The sequence below is a fragment of the Salvelinus alpinus genome, chromosome 28, assembly GCF_045679555.1.
Source record: "Salvelinus alpinus chromosome 28, SLU_Salpinus.1, whole genome shotgun sequence".
In the NCBI taxonomy this organism is placed as follows: Eukaryota; Metazoa; Chordata; class Actinopteri; order Salmoniformes; family Salmonidae; genus Salvelinus; species Salvelinus alpinus.
The window spans coordinates 38,902,048-38,925,766 of record NC_092113.1 but is presented as its reverse complement, the minus strand read 5'-3'; the positions used below and the strand labels follow the sequence as shown (position 1 = coordinate 38,925,766).

General features: G+C 43.2%; 1 protein-coding gene across 3 annotated transcripts in view; it reads left to right on the top strand.

Annotated features, from left to right (window-relative positions):
* Window positions 1–23,719, top strand: part of LOC139557849 (copine-8-like) — a 217,468-nt gene that overhangs the window by 183,935 nt on the left and 9,814 nt on the right. For all 3 annotated transcript variants that reach the window (XM_071373098.1, XM_071373100.1, XM_071373099.1), the window contains 4 exons: window positions 10,245–10,291; window positions 10,466–10,647; window positions 16,425–16,552; window positions 18,882–18,984. In XM_071373098.1, the coding sequence (XP_071229199.1) occupies window positions 10,245–10,291; window positions 10,466–10,647; window positions 16,425–16,552; window positions 18,882–18,984 (460 nt within the window). The remainder of the gene's footprint in view (window positions 1–10,244; window positions 10,292–10,465; window positions 10,648–16,424; window positions 16,553–18,881; window positions 18,985–23,719) is intronic.

The window sequence follows — 23,719 nt, the reverse complement described above, 5'->3', positions numbered from 1 at the left end:
CTGTCCTGGTTTCATCCTTGTAGTTGGTCTGGTTTTAGCCCTGTAACTGTCCTGGTTTCAGCCCTGTAGCTGCCCTGGTTTCATCCCTGTAGTTGGTCTGGTTTTAGCCCTGTATCTGTCCTGGTTTCAGCCCTGTAGCTGACCTGGTTTCAGCCCTGTAGCTATTGTTGTTTCAGCCCTGTAGTTGTCCCTGTGCTTCAGTGTCAGTTTGCTGTGTCTGTTCGACCGTGTCCTAGATCTGTCAATGCCTCTCATGGCCTCTCTCTGTCCCACTCACCCACCCGTCCACCCACACAGACAGGAAGGCGGGTTATTTTGCACCACTGAATTCCAACTCAACCCTTACACCCTACCCTCTAGAGACTTGTGAAGAGCTGAGAGGATTAGGCAGGTGTCCCATTGGTTACGCCTGTACAATCTCATATGTATGGAATCACCCCCCGCACTATGCCATGACATGACATACCACTTCAGACTCCTAACCCAGCAGTTTCATGGAAACTAGGAATTGACATGGCCATGGAATCTAGATGTACACAGGTGCCTAGGGGCTATGGGCGTAGGGGGTCGATTTGTGATTCAGGCCACCTCTGCTGACCACCGTCTTCTAAGCCTCTGCTATCACTCAGTGTCCTGTGTTCAGTATCCTAGGTTCAGTGTCCTCACATTACTTGAATGAGTGAGTGTCCCCAGGAAAGGACTCCCCACCATGCCACACTACGAGATATTGATCCCACCATGCTTTCTTTGGATTCCTTTCTCCCCTGTGTGTTTATCCTCGCACAACCACTCACGCACTAATAGGCAAACGAAAGCACATTGACTTTGGTCAATGTGGTATGATTAATGGGCTCTTAGGGGATAAGAGGTGATTTCTCTTTTCCGGGGACACAGAGCCATTGTGATAGATCTCAGAGTTGAACAGGGTTTTCATTAATGTTGAAGTGATATGTGGAATATAATAGGTCATGAAGGGAAAAAAAGATGTATCATATTTTCATTACTCTTTTATTGAATGTTTCTTTTTAAATTAAATCTTGAATGAGACGGCCTGTAGGAATAGATCCTTTAAGACTTCTTCTATTGTATTTAAGTCCCTTGTTCATGTTTAATAGATTGAGCCAAATATAGCCTGTATAAAGCGAGAGAAATTTGATATTGCACTTTTTCCATGGGTAATATTTTAAATTTTGTTCTGGTTTTAAAATGTCAGTGGAAGGGAGTGGGAGTCAAACTATGTTGAATGAGCTAGGTTTGAGTCAAAAATTATGCCAAATCAATTGAATTTACCACAGGTGGACTCCAATCAAGTTGTAGAAACATCTGAAGGATGATCAATGGAAACAGGATGCATGTCAGAGCATCAACCAAGCATTGAGGTCGAAGCAATTGTCCGTAGAGCTCCGAGACAGGATTGGGTCGAGGATACAGATCTGGGGAAGTGTACCAAAACATTTCTGCAGCATTGAAGGTCCCCAAGAACACAGTGGCCTCCATCATTCTTAAATGTTAGAAGTTTGGAACCACCAAGACTCTTCCTAGAGCTGGCCGCCCGGCCGAACTGAGCAATCGGGAAGAAGGGGCTTGGTCAGGGAGGGGACCAATAACCCCATGGTCACTCTGACAGAGCTCCAGAGTTCCTCTGTGGAGATGGGAGAACCTTCCAGAAAGACAACCATCTCTGCAGCACTCCACCAATCAGGCCTTTATGGTAGAGTGGCCAGACGGAAGCCACTCCTCAGTAAAAGGCACATGACAGCCTGCTTGGAGTTTGCCAAAAGGCACCTGAAGACTCAGACAATGAGAAACAAGATTTTCTGGTCTGATGAAACCAAGATTGAACTCTTTGGCCTTAATTCCAAGCGTCACGTCTGGAGGAAACCTGGCACCATCCCTATCATGGTGGTGGCAGCATCGTGCTGTGGGGATGTTTTTCAGCGGCAGGAACTGGTAGACTAGTCAGGATCAAGGGAAAGATGAACGGAGCAAAGTCTAGAGAGATCCTTGATGAAAACCTGCTCCAGAGCGCTCAGGAACTCAGACTGGGGCGAAGGTTCACCTTCCAACAGGACAATGACCCTAAGCACACATCCAAGACAAACCAGGAATGGCTTTGGGACAAGTCTCTGAATGTTCTTGAGTGGCTCAACCAGAGCCCGGACTTGAACCCTATTGAACATCTCTGGATAGACCTGAAAATAGCTGTGCAGCGACACTCCCCATCCAACCTGACAGAGCTTGAGAGGATCTGCAGAGAAGAATGGGAGAAACTCCCCAAATACAGGTGTGCCAAGCTTGTAGCGTCATTTCCAAGACGACTCGAGGCTGTAATTGCTGCCAAAGCTGCTTCAACAAAGTACTGAGTAAAGGGTCTGAATACTAGTGTAAATGTGATATTTCAGTTGCTAAAACTATCATTATGGGGTATTGTGTATAGGGGTTGATGTGGGTGTGGGGAAAAAACTATTCAATCAATTTTAGAATAAGGATGTAACGTAACAATGTGGAAATAGTTAAGGGGTCTGAATACTTTCCGAAGGCTCTGTTTGTAGCCTACAAACTGACACAAATAGCACCAGCATTTCAGTTCTATTAAAGTGTATGACATTGCTGTGGTTCGTAGCGTCCAGGGAATTGGTATAACAGTAATAAAATAGATAAATAATAAACAACAGTAAACTATGTTGGCATACAGTTGAAAGCATCCATCTGAATTTCTATAATCTCACACTGATAGGAAACCATTTTTAGGAAGCGAGACACTTATATTTGAAGATGAAAACAATAAATTGCCGAAATGAAATGGGTGAGGAATGAAAAATACAACCATCGACAGTCAGAGAATATAACCAATCTGAGGAAGGAGTTGTGTATGAAATGACAAGTCCAGCTTGGCTAGAGGATAAACTGTATTGATGGGCTGGGAGGCCCTAGTGAATTCAACCCATGTAATTCTACAATTATTTTCTGTGAACGTTATCCACTTCTGAGCTAACCAATGGGAATACAGTAAACTGTGAGTTCCATGGGAAAGGATTATCATGGTAAAGGATTATCATGGGAAGGCATTATCATGGGAAAGCATTGCCACAGTTCCCCCTGTCTGTCTGTTAGTTGGGAAACCAGAGCTCTAACTAACTCAATCCAGAGTAACAAGCTATGGTCAGATGCTTCCTGCAGTAGGATAGGACCAGGGACTAGAAAGAGATGCTATCTGCAATATGATATGACTAGGGACTATGAAGAGATGCTTCCTACAGTATGATATGACTAGGGACTAGGAAGAGATGCTTCCTGCAGTATGATATGACTAGGGACTAGGAAGAGATGCTTCCTGCAGTATGATATGACTAGGGACTATGAAGAGATGCTTCCTGCAGTATGATATGACTAGGGACTATGAAGAGATGCTTCCTGCAGTATGATATGACTAGGGACTATGAAGAGATGCTATCTGCAGTATGATATGACTAGGGACTAGGAAGAGATGCTTCCTGCAGTATGATATGACTAGGGACTATGAAGAGATGCTATCTGCAGTATGATATGACTAGGGACTATGAAGAGATGCTTCCTGCAGTATGATATGACTAGGGACTATGAAGAGATGCTTCCTGCAGTATGATATGACTAGGGACTAGGAAGAGATGCTTCCTGCAGTATGATATGACTAGGGACTAGGAAGAGATGCTCCCTGCAGTATGATATGACTAGGGACTAGGAAGAGATGCTTCCTGCAGTATGATATGACTAGGGACTATGAAGAGATGATTCCTGCAGTATGATATGACTAGGGACTAGGAAGAGATGCTATCTGCAGTATGATATGACTAGGGACTAGGAAGAGATGCTTCCTGCAGTATGATATGACTAGGGACTAGGAAGAGATGCTTCCTGTAGTATGATATGACTAGGGACTAGGAAGAGATGCTTCCTGCAATATGATATGACTAGGGACTAGGAAGAGATGCTTCCTGCAGTATGATATGACTAGGGACTAGGAAGAGATGCTATCTGCAGTATGATATGACTAGGGACTAGGAAGAGATGCTTCCTGCAGTATGATATGACTAGGGACTAGGAAGAGATGCTTCCTGCAGTATGATATGACTAGGGACTAGGAAGAGATGCTATCTGCAGTATGATATGACTAGGAACTAGGAAGAGATGCTTCCTGCAATAGGATCTGACTAGGGACTAGGGTCGGGATGCTTCCTACAGTATGATATGACTAGGGACTAGGAAGAGATGCTTCCTGCAGTATGATATGACTAGGGACTATGAAGAGATGCTTCCTGCAGTATGATATGACTAGGGACTAGGAAGAGATGCTATCTGCAGTATGATATGACTAGGGACTAGGAAGAGATGCTTCCTGCAGTATGATATGACTAGGGACTAGGAAGAGATGCTTCCTGCAGTATGATATGACTAGGGACTAGGAAGAGATGCTTCCTGCAGTATGATATGACTAGGGACTAGGAAGAGATGCTTCTTGCAGTATGATATGACTAGGGACTAGGAAGAGATGCTTCCTGCAATATGATATGACTAGGGACTAGGAAGAGATGCTTCCTGCAGTATGATATGACTAGGAACTAGGGACATTAAAACATGAGGCTGTGGATTTCTGAATGGAGGTAAATACTTAAACCACACTGAATGCTTCACGCTTTCTGCTCACCATGGTAATCACAGGATTCAATCTGATGTAACCAGGCTATATTGTTGATCACCATAGAAAAAGCGCAATGCTAACAGCTAGCTACAGCTATGTCTTTAAAGTCTAACCTCTTAGGGAATGGATGAGGACATGAAGGAGAAGTTGTTTTTCCTCCATATTCACTTCCCTTCCTTCTTTTCAAGTTCCTTGATTGTCATCCTTTCCATTTCTCATGATTGAAATATGGCTTAGTGTTTTATTAAGCACGTGTGATGCTGTTTGCAGATTGCTGATAGACATACTGTATGCGAAAGGAATTCATGATTATTAACCAGAATAAATACTACTACTGATGATGGTGATGGTGTTGGTGATGATTATTGTGATGATGATGATGATGATGATGGTGTTGATGATGATGATGGTGTTAATGGTGATGATGGTTTTAATGGTGATGATGATGATGATGATGTTGATGATGGTGATATTGATGATGATGATGATGATGGTGTTACTGATGATGATGATGGTGATATTGATGATGATGGGGATATTGATGATGGTGATATTGATGATGATGATGATGATGATGATGGTGATATTGATGATGATGGTGATGATGATGATGGTGATATTGATGATGATGGCGATGATGATGATGATGGTGGTGTTACTGATGATGATGATGATGATGAGATATTGATGATGATGACGATGATGATGATGGTGATGATGGTGTTACTGATGATGATGGGGATATTGATGATGATGATGATGATGATGATGATGATGATGATGATGGTGATATTGATGATGATGGTGATATTGATGATGGTGATATTGATGATGATGATGGGGATATTGATGATGATGGTGATGATGGTGTTACTGATGATGATGATGATGATGATGATGATGATGATGATGATGATGATGATGATGATGATATAGATTATGGTGTTGATGATGACGGTAATTATTGTGATGGTGATGACATACAGTTGTCAGCGTTGTATATTTAAATGAAACACTGCGTAGAACAGCAGTGATGAGGTTATTTATTGTGTAGTTTCGATACTACGTTAGTTAGCACTAATCCCCTGTCTCTCATTATGGATCCTTAGTTTCCTGTCAAATCATGGCTACTTTCACCTCCCTTGGCTCATTATTGATTTATAAGAAACCTTTTGGGAAAGGACTCCTTATCTCGCAGTTTTCCTAGATGTTAGTGATGCTGTTTGCATATACACTGACAGCCTAATGATCAACCATGAAAGTACAATATAGATGACTAACACAGGAATCCATTTAAAATGGATGATGTTTAATATACAATACAACAGAAGTGGGAATCAGATGAGGCTGAAGAAGAAAACAGACCCTGACAGCTTGGAGAGCTGTTGATGAGGGGTTTTGTCAGAACATGTTAGTAGTAACTCCTCCTCCCATTAATTAACACTACTTTGTTTACCATAGGGTCGTGTTCGTCAACTCTCTCTCTCTCTCTCTGCTTGTTATTGTGCCTAACAACCCCATCAGGGAAATGACTGTCTTTACGCTGTCTTGTCTCTCAGCTCTCCAAGTCTTTATATAGTTATTCATTGACTTGCAACTTGTGTGTCTGGAAGGGATATAAGGATTTTTGCCCAGTATAAGGATAATGTCCAGTCTGATCTGACCATAGTATAAAAAAATAAAATGAGAGCTGCACACTCTAGGAGCTAACAGTTATTCACCATGAATCCTACTGAGAATAATATACAGTATTTCTGTCTACTTGAGTAATTTAACCTTTAACACCGTATATTTTGTGTAGTTCCAGTCTATCGTATGGTTTAAGTATACAGTTGAAGTCGGAAGTTTACATTCACTTAGGTTGGAGTCATTAAAACTAGTTTTTCAACCACTCCACACATTTCTTGTTAACAAACTATAGTTTTGGCAAGTCGGTTAGGACATCTACTTTCTGCATGACACAAGTCATTTTTCCAACAATTGTTTACAGACAGATTATTTCACTTATAATTCACTGTATCACAATTCCAGTGGGTCAGAAGTTTACATACACTAAGTTGACTGAGCCTTTAAACAGCTTGGAAAATTCCAGAAAATTATGTCATGGCTTTAGAAGCTTCTGATAGGCTAATTGACATAATTTGAGTCAATTGGAGGTGTACCTGTGGATGTATTTTAATGCCTACCTTCAAACTCAGTGCCTCTGCTTGACATCATGGGAAAATCAAAAGAAATCAGCCAAGACCTCAGAAAACAAACTGTAGACCTCCACAAGTCTGGTTCATCCTTGGGCGCAATTTTCGAACGTCTGAAGGTACCATGTTCATCTGTACAAACAATAGTACGCAAGTATAAACACCATGGGACCACGCAGCCGTCATATCGCTCAGGAAGGAGACACGTTCTGTCTCCTAGAGATGAACGTACTTTGGTGCGAAAAGTGCAAATCAATCCCAGAACAACAGTAAAGGACCTTGTGAAGATGCTGGAGGAAAAGGTACAAAAGTATCTATATCCACAGTAAAACGAGTCCTATATCGACATAACCTGAAAGGCCGCTCAGCAAGAAAGAAGCCACTGCTCCAAAACCGCCATAAAAAAGCCAGACTACGGTTTGCAACTGCACATGGGAACAAAGATCATACTTTTTGGAGAAATGTCCTCTGGTTTGATGAAAGAAAATAGAACTGTTTGGCCATAATGACCATCGTTATGTTTGGAGGAAAAAGTGGAAGGCTTGCAAGCCGATGAACACCATCCCAACCGTGAAGCACGGGGGTGGCAGCATCATGTTGTGGGGGTACTTTGCTGCAGGGGGGACTGGTGCACTTAACAAAATAGATGGCATCATGAGGAAAGGAAAATTATGTGGATTGAAGCATATTGAAGCAGCATCTCAAGACATCAGTCAGGAAGTTAAAGCTTGGTCGCAAATGGGTCTTCCAAATGGACACTGACCCCAAGCATACTTCCAAAGTTGTGGCAAAATGGCTTAAGGACAACAAAGTCAAGGTATTGGAGTGGCCATCACAAAGCCCTGACCTCAATCCTATAGAAAATGTGTGGGCAGAACTGAAAAAGTGTGTGCGAGCAAGGAGGCCTACAAACCTGACTCAGTTACACCAGCTCTGTCAGGAGGAATGGGCCAAAATTCACCCAATTTAATGTGGGAAGCTTGTGGAAGGCTAACCAAAATATTTGACCCAAATTAAACAATTTAAAGACAATGCTGCCCAATACTAATTGAGTGTATGTGAACTTCTGACCCACTGGGAACGTGATAAAAGCTGAAATAAATCATTCTCTCTACTATTATTCTGACATTTCACATTCTTAAAATAAAGTGGTGATCCTAACTGACCTAAGACAGGGAATTTTTACTATGATTAAATGTCAGGAATTGTGAATAACTGAGTTTAAATGTATTTGGCTATGGTGTATGTAAACTTCTGACTTCAACTGTAAGTACACACATACACTGACTGTACAAAACATTTTAAGAACACCCGCTCTTTCCATGACAGACTGACCAGGTGAATCCAGGTGAAAGCTTTAATCATTTGTTGATGTCACTTGTTAAATCCACTTCAATCAGTGTAGATGAAGGGGGGCAGAGGGGTTAAAGAATGATTTTTAAGCCTTGAGACTATTGAGACATGGATTGTGTATGTGTGCCATTCAGAGGGTGAATAGGCAAGACAAAAGATTTAAGTGCCTTTGAACGGGGTATGGTAGTAGGTGCCAGGCGCACCGGTTTGTGTCAAGAACTCCAATGCTGCTGGGTTATTCACGCTCAACAGTTTCCTGTGTGTATCAAGAATGGTCCACCACCCAAACGACATCCAGCCAACTTGACACAACTTTGGGAAGCATTGGAGTCAACATGGGCCAGCATCCCTGTGGAACGCTTTCGACACCTTGTAGAGTCCATGACCCGACGAATTGAGGCTGTTCTGGGGAAAAAGGGGGTGCAACTCAAGGCTGTTCCTGGGGAAAAAGGGGAGGGGGGTTTAACTCAATATTAGAAAAGTGTTCCTAATGTTTGGTATACTCAGTGTATGTTAATGTTTGTAGTAATTGCTGTCCTGTCAGTCAAACACATCTTATAAGTCTTAAAAGTGGTAGGGGTACAGTCCAGCCAAGCGAAGCTAGCCATCCAGATGTGTGGCCATGCATGTAGTTGGACTGGCTTGCTGCCTAACTGGGCTTGGAAACCAGACTGGCTGCTGCTGTGAATTCATTTATCTTATGCTGCTGGGAGAAGACTAAAAAATAAAACATATATAAAAGAAATATGTTTTTTTTTTGAGGCGCCGACTCGGTTGAACAGGAAAGCCGGCTTGGTCGGTTCGGTCGGTGCTTCTCTCCCAGGTGAGAGCTGAAGCAGAGAGCAGAGTAATGGCTTCTGGGTAATTGAGGTGGTCTCCCGGACAGATGGGGAGGATTATATCTTCAATCCGAGCCACTAGGATGTAACGGTAACTTTGTAGGAGAGAGAGAGTTAGAGAGAGAGAGACCAATAATTCACAAAATGGGACAAACACCAAATTGAGACTCTGCATGTAGAATTCTGCAAAAAATATCCTCTGTGTACAACGTAAAACACCACTGGGGCTCTGTTCACAAACACCAACAGACCCGACAGAGGCCCAGGACAGCAACACAATTAGACCCAACCAAATCATGAGTAAACAAAAATTAAATTACTTGATACATTGGAAAGAATTAACCAAAAAACTGAGCAAACTAGAATGCTATTTGGCCCTAAACAGAGAGTACACAGTGACAGAATACCTGACCACTGTGACTGGCCCAAAATGAAGGAACGCTTTGACTATGTACAGACTCAGTGAGCATATCCTTGCTATTGAGAAAGGTATATCCTTGCTATTGAGAAAGGTATATTCTTGCTATTGAGAAAGGTTGCCATAGGCAGACCTGGCTCACAAGAGAACACAGGCTGTGTACAAACTGCCCATAACATTTTATGGAATGGATGGAAACTGAGCTGCTCTTCCTAACCTCCTGCCAAATGTATGACCATATTAGAGACACATTTCCCACAGATTACACAGACCCACAAAGAGTTTGAAAACAAATCCAATTTTGATAAACTCCCATATTTATTGGGTGAAATATTATTGTGCAAGATTTGTGACCTGTTGCCACAAGAAAAGGGTAACCAGTGAAGAACAAACACCACTGTAAATACAACCCATTTTTATGTTCATTTATTTCCCCTTTTGTACCTTAACCATTTGCACATCGTTACAACACTGTATATATAAATAATATGACATTTGAAATGTCTTTATTATTTTGTGAGTGTGATGTTTACTGTTCATTTTGTATTGCTTATTTCACTTTTGTTTATCTATTTCACTTGCTTTGGAAATGTAAACATATGTTTCCCATGACAATAAAGCCCTTTGAAATGAATTGAATTGAATTGAGAGAGAGTTTAGCTAGTCAGGTGGGTAACACTCAACCCAACTATAAATTAAACACCAGGAGTTCTCTGTTACAATATATAAAATCAATATTTTTCTCTGTTCTTCTCTTCCAGAACTCAGATTCACTTCACGGTGGCCATTGATTTCACAGCATCCAATGGTGAGGGCTGGTACTATTTTGATACATTCTTTGTATTGTATTCTACAGCTCTATAAGCTGACTATCTCTTACTGTGAGGCTCTCAAGTCCAGCAGGCTGCTTGCTGTCTCTACTTTGAACTCTGAACTCTGAACCATGAACCCTGCATTCTAACCCACCTGGGTTGCTCTCCAGGTAACCCGTCCCAGTCCACCTCCCTCCACTACATGAACCCGTACCAGATGAATGCATACGCCATGGCTCTGAAGGCTGTAGGGGAGATCATTCAGGACTATGACAGTGACAAGATGTTCCCTGCTCTGGGCTTCGGAGCAAAGCTGCCCCCGGATGGACATGTGTCCCACGAGTTCCCCTTGGTAACTATCCATCATCGTCCTATGACTGCAGACGCACACACACACACAACACAGATGTAGCTATAGCTAGCTACTTTACAGTATATCACTGAGGGTGTTAATGCTGTTAGTAATGACTCAAAGAAGCACACTTCAAACATTCAGCATGTTTATTAATATGGCTGGCTCTGACTGACTTCTTCTGGTGTTTATTAATATGGCTGGCTCTGACTGACTTCTTCTGGTGTTTATTAATATGGCTGGCTCTGACTGACTTCTTCTGGTGTTTATTAATGTGGCTGGCCCTGACTGACTTCTTCTGGTGTTTATTAATATGGCTGGCTCTGACTGACTTCTTCTGGTGTTTATTAATATGGCTGGCTCTGACTGACTTCTTCTGGTGTTTATTAATGTGGCTGGCTCTGACTGACTTCTTCTGGTGTTTATTAATGTGGCTGGCTCTGACTGACTTATTCTGGTGTTTATTAATGTGGCTGGCTCTGACTGACTTATTCTGGTGTTTATTAATATGGCTGGCTCTGACTGACTTCTTCTGGTGTTTATTCATATGGCTGGCTCTGACTGACTTCTTCTGGTGTTTATTAATGTGGCTGGCTCTGACTGACTTCTTCTGGTGTTTATTAATGTGGCTGGCTCTGACTGACTTCTTCTGGTGTTTATTAATATGGCTGGCTCTGACTGACTTCTTCTGGTATTTATTAATATGGCTGGCTCTGACTGATTTCTTTCACAGCATTTACATACATATGATTTACCTTTCCTAGTTTTGTGTGTGTGTGTGTGTGTGTGTGTGTGTGTGTGTGTGTGTGTGTGTGTGTGTGTGTGTGTGTGTGTGTGTGTGTGTGTGTGTGTGTGTGTGTGTGTGTGTGTGTGTGTCTTTTGCGTTGAATGTTCTGTAATCTTGTATATTGGTGTTTCTATGTGCATTAAGTTGTGTGTGTGCGTGCGTGCGTGAGAAGGATTGAACATGTGTCTTCCTTTGACAGATATGAGCATGCATAAATTAATGGATTCATTTAAAACCTTTTATTGTGCAATTTGGCTTCTATAATCCTGACGGATTCTTCAATCAATTAGACTTCTCTCAGCCAGTTAATGTGGAAGGAAATGGGATACTTAGTCATTTGCACAACTGAATCTATTCAAACCGAAACATGTCATCGGCGTCCGGGGAACAGTTGTTGTTGTGGGTTAACTGCCAGAGCAACAGATTTGTACCTTGTCGGCTAGGGTGTTAGATCCAGCAATCTTCCGGTTACTGGTCCAACTCTCCTTCCCGCAAGGCTGGATGGGGATGGTGTTGTACAATAAAAGGAATAAGCAGCCCATCGACAGGGCCTCCACCGTCATAGCCCTGCAAAGTAAGGATACATTTTTTTATTTTTTTAAATAAACCAAATATTTTTCCCCCCAAAGTACTGAGCCTTTCATAGTCCTGTAATAGCGAACCGATATAGACGTCTGGAGCGCAGGCAACCCCCCCCCCCCCCCCCCCTTCCCCATTGAAGCAACAAATCACAGCTCCCCCACCCCCAAACTACTTCCCGCTGCCTATATCCATCGCGTCACCCTCTATTCTGATTCTGATTCAGATTATTCACAAACCTGACAATATGACGGAAACCAACCAACCGGCACACACTTTCAAGGGTTTTCTATTCTCATTTGCTGTACAGTGATGGTAGAATGATGTTTGCTTTAGTTTTGGTGGTTGGAGGCATATCAACATTAGTATCTATGAAGCTTTTATACTCAGATACACTAGTCAGTTTCCTCACTATTTTCCTGGTTCAACTGGCCTTTACCTGATTACCTACGCTGAACAAAAATATAAACGCATAAGTGCAACAATTTCTAAGATTTTACTGAGTTACATTTCATTTAAGGAAATCAGTCAATTGAAATAAATTCATTAGGTCCTAATCTATGGATTTAAAATCAAATGTTATTTGTCACATGTGCCGAATACAACAGGTGTAGACCTTACAGTGAAATGCCGAATACAACAGGTGTAGACCTTACAGTGAAATGCCGAATATAACAGGTGTAGACCTTACAGTGAAATGCTGAATATAACAGGTGTAGACCTTACAGTGAAATGCTGAATATAACAGGTGTAGACCTTACAGTGAAATGCTGAATACAACAGGTGTAGACCTTACAGTGAAATGCTGAATACAACAGGTGTAGTAGACCTCACAGTGAAATGCTGAATACAACAGGTGTAGTAGACCTCACAGTGAAATGCTGAATACAACAGGTGTAGACCTTACAGTGAAATGCTGAATATAACAGGTGTAGACCTTACAGTGAAATGCTGAATACAACAGGTGTAGACCTTACAGTGAAATGCCGAATACATCAGGTGTAGACCTTACAGTGAAATGCTGAATATAACAGGTGTAGACCTTACAGTGAAATGCTGAATATAACAGGTGTAGACCTTACAGTGAAATGCTGAATACAACAGGTGTAGACCTTACAGTGAAATGCTGAATACAACAGGTGTAGTAGACCTCACAGTGAAATGCTGAATACAACAGGTGTAGTAGACCTCACAGTGAAATGCTGAATACAACAGGTGTAGTAGACCTCACAGTGAAATGCTGAATACAACAGGTGTAGACCTTACAGTGAAATGCCGAATACAACAGGTGTAGACCTTACAGTGAAATGCTGAATACAACAGGTGTAGACCTTACAGTGAAATGCTGAATATAACAGGTGTAGACCTTACAGTGAAATGCTGAATATAACAGGTGTAGACCTTACAGTGAAATGCTGAATACAACAGGTGTAGACCTTACAGTGAAATGCCGAATACATCAGGTGTAGACCTTACAGTGAAATGCTGAATATAACAGGTGTAGACCTTACAGTGAAATGCTGAATATAACAGGTGTAGGTAGACCTTACAGTGAAATGCTGAATATAACAGGTGTAGACCTTACAGTGAAATGCTGAATATAACAGGTGTAGACCTTACAGTGAAATGCTGAATATAACAGGTGTAGACCTTACAGTGAAATGCTGAATACAACAGGTGTAGTAGACCTTACAGTGAAATGCTGAATATAACAGGTGTAGACCTTACAGTGAAATGCTTACTTACAAGCCCTTAACCAACAATGCAGTTTAAAACATTTACAAATATATGAATTAGATGTTCAGGAGTCTTATGGCTTAGGGTTAGAAGCTGTTTAGAAGCCTCTTGGACCTAGACTTGGCGCTCCGGTTCCGCTTGCCTTGCGGTAGCAGAGAGAACAGGATATGACTAGGGTGGCTGGAGTCTTTGACAATTCGTAGGGCCTTCCTCTGACACCGCCTGGTATAGAGGTCCTGGATGGAAGGAAGCTTGGCCTAAGTGTTGTACTGGGCCGTACGCACTACCCTCTGTAGTGCCTGCGGTCGGAGGCCAAGCAGTTGCCGTACCAGGCGGTGATGCAACCAGTCAGGATGCTTTCGATGGTGCAGCTGTAGAACCTTTTGAATATCTGAGTACCCATGACAAATCTTTTCAGTCTCCTGAGGGGGAATAGGTTTTGTTGTGCCCTCTTCACAACTGTCTTGGTGTGCTTGGACCATGTTAGTTTGTTGGTGATGTGGACACCAAGGAACTTGAAGCTCTCAACCTGCTCCAATACAGCCCCATTGATGAGAATGGGGGCCTGTTCGGTCATCCTTTTCCTGTAGTCCACAATTATCTCCTTTGTCTTGATCACGTTGAGGGAGAGGTTGTTGTCCTGAGAGGTTGTTGTCCTGGCACCACATGGCCAGGTCTCTGACCTCCTCCCTATAGGCTGTCTCGTCATTGTTGGTGATCAGGCCTACCACTGTTGTGTCATCGGCAAACTTAATGATGGTGTTGGAGTCGCTCCTGGCCGTGCAGTCATGAGTGAACAGGGAGTACAGGAGGGCAGCACGCACCCCTGAGGGGCCCCTGTGTTGAGGCTCAGTGTGGTAGATGTGTTGTTACCTACCCTCACCACCTGGGTGCGGCCCGTCAGGAAGTCCAGGATACAGTTACAGAGGGAGGTGTTTAGTCCCAGGATCCTTAGCTTATTGATGAGCTTTGAGGGTGCTATGGTGTTGAACGCTGAGCTGTAGTCAATGATTAGCATTCTCACATAGTGGGAAAGGGCAGTGGGAAAGGGCAGTGTGGATCTGTTAGGGCGGTATGCAAATTGGAGTGGCTCTAGGGTTTCTGGGATAATGGTGTTGATGTAAGCCATGACCAGCCTTTCAAAGGGTCGGTAGTCATTTAGGCAGGTTACCTTAGTGTTCTTAGGCACAGGGACTATGGTGGTCTGCTTAAAACATATTGGTATTACAGACTCGGACAGGGAGAGGTTGAAAATGTGAGTGAAGGCACTTGCCAGTTGGTTAGCGCATGCTCGCGGTACACGTCCTGGTAATCCGTCTGGCCCTGCGGCCTTGTGAATGTTGACCTGTTTAAAGGTCTTACTCGCATCGACTGCGGATAGTGTGATCACACAGTCTTCCGGAACAGCTGGTGCTCTCGTGCATGTTTCAGTGTTATTTGCCTCGAAGCGAGCATAGAAGTAGTTTAGCTTGTCTAGTAGGCTCATGTCACTGGGCAGCTCTCGGGTGTGCTTCCCTTTGTAATCTGTAATGGTTTGCAAGCCCTGCCACATCTGACGAGCGTGACTGGGAATACACACATGACTGAGAATACAAATGTGCATCTGTAGAAAAAAAGGTAGGTTTGTGGATCAGAAAACCAGTCAGTATCTGGTGTGACCACTATCTGCCTCATGCAGCCCAACACATCTCCTTTGCATACAGTTGATCCAGCTGTTGATTGTGGCCTGTGGAATGTTGTCCCACTCCTCTTCAATGGCTGTGCGAAGTTGCTGGATATTGGCGGACACTGGAACACGCTGTCCTACACGTCAATCCAGAGCATCCCACACATGCTCAATGGGTGACATGTCTGGTGAGTATGCAGACCATGTAGAACTGGGACATTTTCAGCTTCCACGAATTGTGTGGAGATCCTTGCGACATGGGGCTGTGCATTATCATGCTGAAACATGAGGTGAATGACACGACAATGAGCCTCAGGATCTCGTGATGGTTTGTACAGAAATTATTTGGTTGTGCGTACCCACAGTTTCATCAGCTGTCCGGGTGGCTGGTCTCAGTCGATCCAGCAGGTGAAGAAGCCGGATGTGGATGTCCTGGGCTGGCGTGGTTACATGTGGTCTGCGGTTGTGTGGCCAGTTGGACGTACTGCCAAATTCTCTAAACGATGTTGGAGGCGCCTTATGGTAGAGAAATTAACATTATCTTATCTGGCAACAGCTCTGGTGAACATTCCTGCAATCAACATGCCAATTGCACGCTCCCTCAAAACTTTGTGTGTGTGTGTGTGTGTGTGTGTGTGTTGTGTGACAAAACTGCATATTTTAGAGTGGCCTTTGTCACCAACACAAGGTGCACCTGTGTATTTTTTGTATATTTATTTAACCTTTATTTAACTAGGCAAGTCAGTGTTGATAATGATGTAACAGTAATTATCATGCTGTTTAATCAGCTTCTTGATATGCCTGTCAGGTGGTTGGATTATATTGGCAAATGAGAAATGCTCACTAACAGGGATGTAAACAAATTTGTGCACAAAATGTGAGAGAAATATGCTTTTTGTTCGTATGGAACTTTTCTGGGATCTTTTGTTTCAGTTCCCTTTACATGTTGCGTTTATATTTTTGTTCAGTTTAATTCAGGTTACATTTTTTGTATTTTCTCCATCACAGAATGGCAACATAGAGAACCCCTACTGTAACGGAATGGAGGGAATTCTAGAAGCATACCATCAGAGTCTGAAGACTGTACAGCTCTACGGACCCACCAACTTTTCTCCGGTTGTCAACCATGTGGCAAAGTGAGTGTGACCGTGAGCCCCCGAGACAGACAGTACAGAAGCTCTCCTATCAACTCATATAGCCTGATCCCTGATCTGTTTGTGCTGTACAGTCAACTCCTATAGCCAAAAAATGAATGACAAGACAGCACAAACAGATCTGGGACTAGGCTACATTTCAACAGCAACGCAAGGCTGGTCATTAATCAACCTTATCTCAACCTTGGTTAGAAAATAAGTTGAAAGACAAACCTTCAGGAAATCATCTCCACACTTATCCAGACAGACCATTAGAGCCACTAACAGACACTATCAGTAAATAATTGTTGTTTTTTGGATGTGTTGTGATTTAATGAAAGGGATTTTTTTTTTTTTTACTGTTGCCGCGGTGACGGATGTAACTTGTGGTCAAGTCCCAGAACAAATTAATAAGTGGTCACACGTTGTTGTGTGTGTGTGTGTGTGTGTGTGTGTGTGTGTGTGTGTGTGTGTGTGTGTGTGTGTGTGTGTGTGTGTGTGTGTGTGTGTGTGTGTGTGTGTGTGTGTGTGTGTGTGTGTGTGTGTGTTTCGCTTGATGAGTAGGCTTGATGTCCATTTAACTTCCCAAACAGCAGTAATCTCTCGTGTCTCTGTCTTATGATCACGCACACACCCCTTATTAATTCAGGTGTCAGCTCCAGACTCCAGAGAGCCAATCGTTTGACAGGCTAAATTAGAAAGCAGGAGAAAGGACTCAGCAACCCCAGAGGTCCGGCTGAAATGTCAATAACGTCCTTAGTTTTGGCATAATGAGCACTTGGATGTTGTCACTGTTGTCTTCTCTAGTTATAATCATAAGATCAGGGTCCATATGAAACGTCTCAGAGGAGCAGATCATAATTAATAAGATTACGTGGACATGGATGGGGGGGGGCTGATCCTAGATCAGCTATTCTATTCTGAGAGGCTTAATGCATACAGCCCCTGGTCAGAGCCTACCTGGCAATCCATCAATAACAACAACAAAGGAAAATATATATAACAGAAACAATACAGCAACTTGCATTGCTAAACACATGAGTAAATTATTCATGTTATGGACAGCTAGGGATGGGTGAAGGAAACCAGGCCACGTACATACAGAACACTGCTGAGACTCTGGCTCATCACAGACAGGAGAGTTACAGTACACAGCGGGCTGTACTTAACATGTCTATATTGAGACTCTCTGGTGACAGGAAGTTAGTATCTGAAAAGAGATCGCCTTTTAATGTGTTGTTTTTTTCCCAGTCAAACAGCGCAGGGCAGGTAAAACTATACACAGTTCAGAGGCTCACTATGGTGGATTCCCAGAATAAGTTGATACATTCTGAGTGTCTATGTCACAGACAGCGGATACACTAGAATAAGTTGATACATTCTGAGTGTCTATGTCACAGACAGCGGATACACTAGAATAAATTGATACATTCTGATTGTCTATGTCACAGACAGCGGATACACTAGAATAAGTTGATACATTCTGAGTGTCTATGTCACAGACAGCGGATACACTAGAATAAGTTGATACATTCTGAGTGTCTATGTCACAGACAGCGGATACACTAGAATAAATTGATACATTCTGAGTGTCTATGTCACAGACAGCGGATACACTAGAATAAGTTGATACATTCTGAGTGTCTATGTCACAGACAGCGGATACACTAGAATAAGTTGATACATTCTGATTGTCTATGTCACAGACAGCGGATACACTAGAATAAGTTGATACATTCTGATTGTCTATGTCACAGACAGAGGATACACTAGAATAAGTTGATACATTCTGATTGTCTATGTCACAGACAGCGGATTCACTAGAATAAGTTGATACATTCTGAGTGTCTATGTCACAGACAGAGGATACACTAGAATAAGTTGATACATTCTGAGTGTCTATGTCACAGACAGCGGATACACTAGAATAAGTTGATACATTCTGAGTGTCTATGTCACAGACAGCGGATACACTAGAATAAGTTGATACATTCTGATTGTCTATGTCACAGACAGCGGATACACTAGAATAAGTTGATACATTCTGATTGTCTATGTCACAGACAGCGGATACACTAGAATAAGTTGATACATTCTGAGTGTTTATGTCACAGACAGCGGATACACTAAAAACACAGGGAAATCGGCTTCAAGTGATTTTAATTTCGGAAATCTGTTCACAAGTATTTCCACGAATAATAGAAAGACGTGATCATAAACAAATGTAAGCAAGGTTTGAAATTATTACGTTTTATTCCAATATGAAATGTATTTGGGCTTCTTGCGGTTAATTTACAGTCTACAAATGCAGTCTCTGTTCTCGCTCTGCCAGGTACGCAGCGGCCGTACAGGACGGCTCTCAGTACTTTGTCCTGCTCATCATCACAGACGGAGTCATATCAGACATGGCCCAGACCAAGGAGGCCATCGTCAATGTGAGTAGGCTGCTGGATATTCCCATTACCCATAATCCTCCTCTGCCCTCTGTCTCCCTGTGTCTCTTTCTCTGTGTCTGTCTCTGTCTTTCTCTGCCTCTCCGCAGGGATTTACGGCTGCTTTTAACTTTCTGCTTTTAACGCACCTCTGCCTTTTACCTCAGCTAGCTCCAGGCTAAAATCAATGTCTATTTTTCTGCTGCTTGAGCCATGCTCATCAGAGCCATTTTATTTCAGGATGTAGGACTATGTTTAGTTCTGTTATCCACTCTAGTTGTTTTACTGTTGTTTGGATGTTCTTCTATTTTTCTTTGACCACATGTAGGTTTCGTATATGAACATCACAGCACTGTCACTTTACATTAACTTCTGCTTGTGCCTTTCTGAAATGTCCGTTTGAAAAATCCACTTTGTGTCTCTCTGGCTGTGAGAATACACCTGAGAGGGTGTTTACTGTCCAGCTGTCCAATGGGTGAGCGGCGCGGCATCCTGACCTCTGATGACCTCTAACCTCTGACCTCACAGCAGACTGGGTTTAAAGGGAATTTGCGACTGTTAGTAAAACCATTAGAACAGCCACACCTTCCTTTTAAGATCTTGTCTGCTGCTCTATCTTACCTCGGCCTTCTGACCTGCCTCAGCCATCTACCTCTGACCTGCCTCAGCCATCTACCTCTGACCTGCCTCAGACATCTACCTCTGACCTGCCTCAGACATCTACCTCTGACCTGCCTCAGACATCTACCTCTAACCTGCCTCAGACATCTACCTCTGACCTGCCTCAGACATCTACCTCTGACCTGCCTCAGACATCTACCTCTGACCTGCCTCAGACATCTACCTCTGACCTGCCTCAGACATCTACCTCTGACCTGCCTCAGCCATCTACCTCTGACCTGCCTCAGCCATCTACCTCTGACCTGCCTCAGCCAAGACATCTACCTCTAACCTGCCTCATCCATCTACCTCTGACCTGCCTCAGCCATCTACCTCTGACCTGCCTCAGCCATCTACCTCTGACCTGCCTCAGCCATCTACCTCTGACCTGCCTCAGCCATCTACCTCTGACCTGCCTCAGCCATCTACCTCTGACCTGCCTCAGACATCTACCTCTGACCTGCATCAGACATCTACCTCTGACCTGCCTCAGACATCTACCTCTGACCTGCCTCAGAGATCTACCTCTGACCTGCCTCAGACATCTACCTCTGATCTGCCTCAGCCAAGACATCTACCTCTAACCTGCCTCAGCCAAGACATCTACCTCTAACCTGCCTCAGCCAAGACATCTACCTCTAACCTGCCTCAGACATCTACCTCTGACCTGCCTCAGCCAAGACATCTATCGCTAACCTGCCTCAGCCAAGACATCTATCGCTAACCTGCCTCAGCCAAGACATCTATCGCTAACCTGCCTCAGCCAAGACATCTATCGCTAACCTGCTTCAGCCAAGCCATCTACATCTAACCTGCCTCAGCCAAGCCATCTTCCTCTAACCAACTTCAGCTTCCTCAACCAAGCCTTTTAACCTGCTTCCTCTGCCCTGCTTTCTGTGTCCTGCCAGCTGCCGCCACTTTTGCAGTCTTGTCTGCCCTTTTAAGTGGCTCTGGATAAAAGCTAAATGACTCAAATGTAAATGTACCAGGCCAGCCTTTTGGCTAAATATTAGTTCCAACCCCTCTCCTTAACTCTCCTCTCAGGGCAGTGAATTATAAAGGAGGGCCTCCGGTTTTCCTCACATGTTAGGACAGAACAGTACAATCACCTTTCTGCCAATCATTCATTTTGGCCCACTCTATTACAGCACTCCATGGTTGTGTTCCAAATGGCACCATATGGGCCCTGGTCAAAAGTAGTGCACTACACCCTATTGGGCCCTGGTCAAAAGTAGTGTACTACATCCTATAGGTCCTAGGTCCAAAGTAGTGCACTACATCCTATAGGGCCCTGGTCCAAAGTAGTGCACTACCTCCTATAGGGCCCTGGTCCAAAGTAGTGCACTACATCCTATAGGGCCCTGGTCCAAAGTAGTGCACTAACATCTATAGGGTCCTGGTCAAAAGTAGTGCACTACATTCTATAGGGCCCTGGTCCAAAGTAGTGCACTACATCCTATAGGGCCCTGGTCAAAGGTAGTGCACTACACCCTATAGGGCCCTGGTCAAAAGTAGTGCACTACATCCTATAGGGTCCTGGTCCAAAGTAGTGCACTAACCCCTATAGGGCCCTGGTCCAAAGTAGTGCACTACACCCTATAGGGCCCTGGTCCAAAGTAGTGCACTACACCCTATAGGGCCCTGGTCCAAAGTAGTGCACTACATAGGGAATAGGGTGCCATTTGGAATGTTGGCAGTTCATACCCATGTCATGGGGGAAGGTGGGAGGGAAACTGACTCACTGACTGATTTGTCATGCAGAGGATGGTTGAAATAAAACTTGACAATATTACAATGTTTTTTTAAAGCTTCTGCAGACAGGAAAATACTATTACAGCCGGGGACAGCTAGAGATCGAGCGATTTGAAGTTGCTGGGTTTGCAAATATTTTTGCAGTCCAAAGATAGCTAGTATTTAAACAGCTTGTAGAAGCAGGATGCCCTGGGTTAGAAGTAAAGTTACTCAATCAATCAATCAAGTTGATTTTATATAGCCCTTCTGGGGTGGTAGGGGTGGGGGTGGGATGGTGTTTGGAGGATAAAACATAGATTTATCCATTACGTTGACGTAGTGGGATAGAGACAGTTCAGATAAGCAGAGAGGAGTAAGAGGTGTTATTATAATAGATTTACAGTGTACAGTACAGGGCATGTTAGATACAGTCATTGCGAAGAGTTAAGGCACATCAGGTTTTGCTTCGAAAGCACTAGTTCATCATTAGCTGGTTTCAAGCACCTGCTGTTAGATCACCAACATATGTCATATCCTGTTCCAGGAATCATGAATAAGATTGAGTGGAAATGTCTTTGAAGGTGGCAGAGATAAGTGTTTCTTCTAATTAATGTTTTGACCTAGAGCACCAGTCAAACGTTTGGACACACCTACTCATTCAAGGGTTTTTCTTTATTTTTAAAACTATGAAATAACACATATGGAGTCAAATTGTAACCCCCGAAAAAGTGTTCAACAAATCAAAATATATTTGAGATTCTTCAAAGTAGCCACCCTTTGCCTTAACCATGCTGGTTAAGTGTGCCTTGAATTCTAAATAAATCACAGACAGTGTCACCAGCAAAACACACCTCCTCCTCCATGTTTCACGGTGGGAACCACACATGCGGAGATCATCCGTTCACCTACTCTGCATCTCACAAAGACACGGCAGTTGGAACCAAAAATCTCAAATTTGGACCAAAGGATTTCCACCGGTTGCTCGTGTTTCTTGGCCCAAGCAAGTCTCTTCTTCTTATTGGTGTCCTTTAGTAGTGGTTTCTTTGCTGCAATTCGACCATGAAGGCCTGATCCACACAGTCTCCTCTAAACAGTTGATCTTGAGATGTGTCTGTTACTTGAACTCTGTGAAGCATTTATTTGGGCTGCAATCTGAGGCTGGTAAATCTAATGAACTTATCCTCTGCGGCAGAGATAACTCTGGCTCTTCCTTTCCTGTGGCGGTCCTCATGAGAGACAGTTTCATCATATCCTCTGCGGCAGAGATAACTCTGGCTCTTCCTTTCCTGTGGCGGTCCTCATGAGAGACAGTTTCATCATATCCTCTGCAGCAGAGGTAACTCTGGCTCTTCCTTTCCTGTGGCGGTCCTTATGAGAGACAGTTTCATCATATCCTCTGCAGCAGAGGTAACTCTGGCTCTTCCTTTCCTGTGGCGGTCCTCATGAGAGACAGTTTCATCATATCCTCTGCAGCAGAGGTAACTCTGGCTCTTCCTTTCCTGTGGCAGTCCTCATGAGAGACAGTTTCATCTTAGCGTTTGATGGTTTTTGCAACTGACCTTGAAGAAACTTTCAAAGTTCTTGAAATGTTCCGTATTGACTGACCTTCATGTCTTAAAGTAATGATGGACTGTCATTTCTCTTTGCTAATTTGAGCTCTTCTTGCCATAATATGGACTTGGTCTTTTACTAAATAGGGCTATCATCTGTATACCACCCCTACCTTGTCACAACATAACTGATTGGCTCAAACACATTAAGAAGGAAAGAAATTCCACAAATTAACTTTTAACTAGGCACACCTGTTAATTGAAATGCATTCCAGGCAGTGGCAATTATAGCATATAAATCTTGGTGGGACAAACAAAAAAAAGGTGGGTTGCATGTCAGCAAAAGCCACTACACAACACAACGGTAAACAATACATTAGTTGCACTCTAACGGTGACAAACGGTGCTCACAAACTGTACACCTGGCTATCAGCGGAGCCTTGTCTGGCAGCGAAACAGTTCATTCAGCCTCATTTACTGACAATTTGAAAATACATGGCTGTGGTTTCTACTGACAATTGAGATGTACAAACTATGGCATAAGGTGATGACAAGCAGATAAGAGGCAATCCGTAATTTTGATTAAGACACTAATGAGCGAGCTAGGACTGACGTAGTCAATATAACTATTTGTTCAGCACTTTTGAAATGTACAGCGACAGAATTCAGAACATGGGCCGTTCTTACAGTGTTCTCCCTGTACACCAAGTCAGAACCGTAGGATAAATAAAGGGGGAATATAAGCAGACATTGAACTCTCTTACAATATTCAATGATTACATTTCTCTTAAACAGGT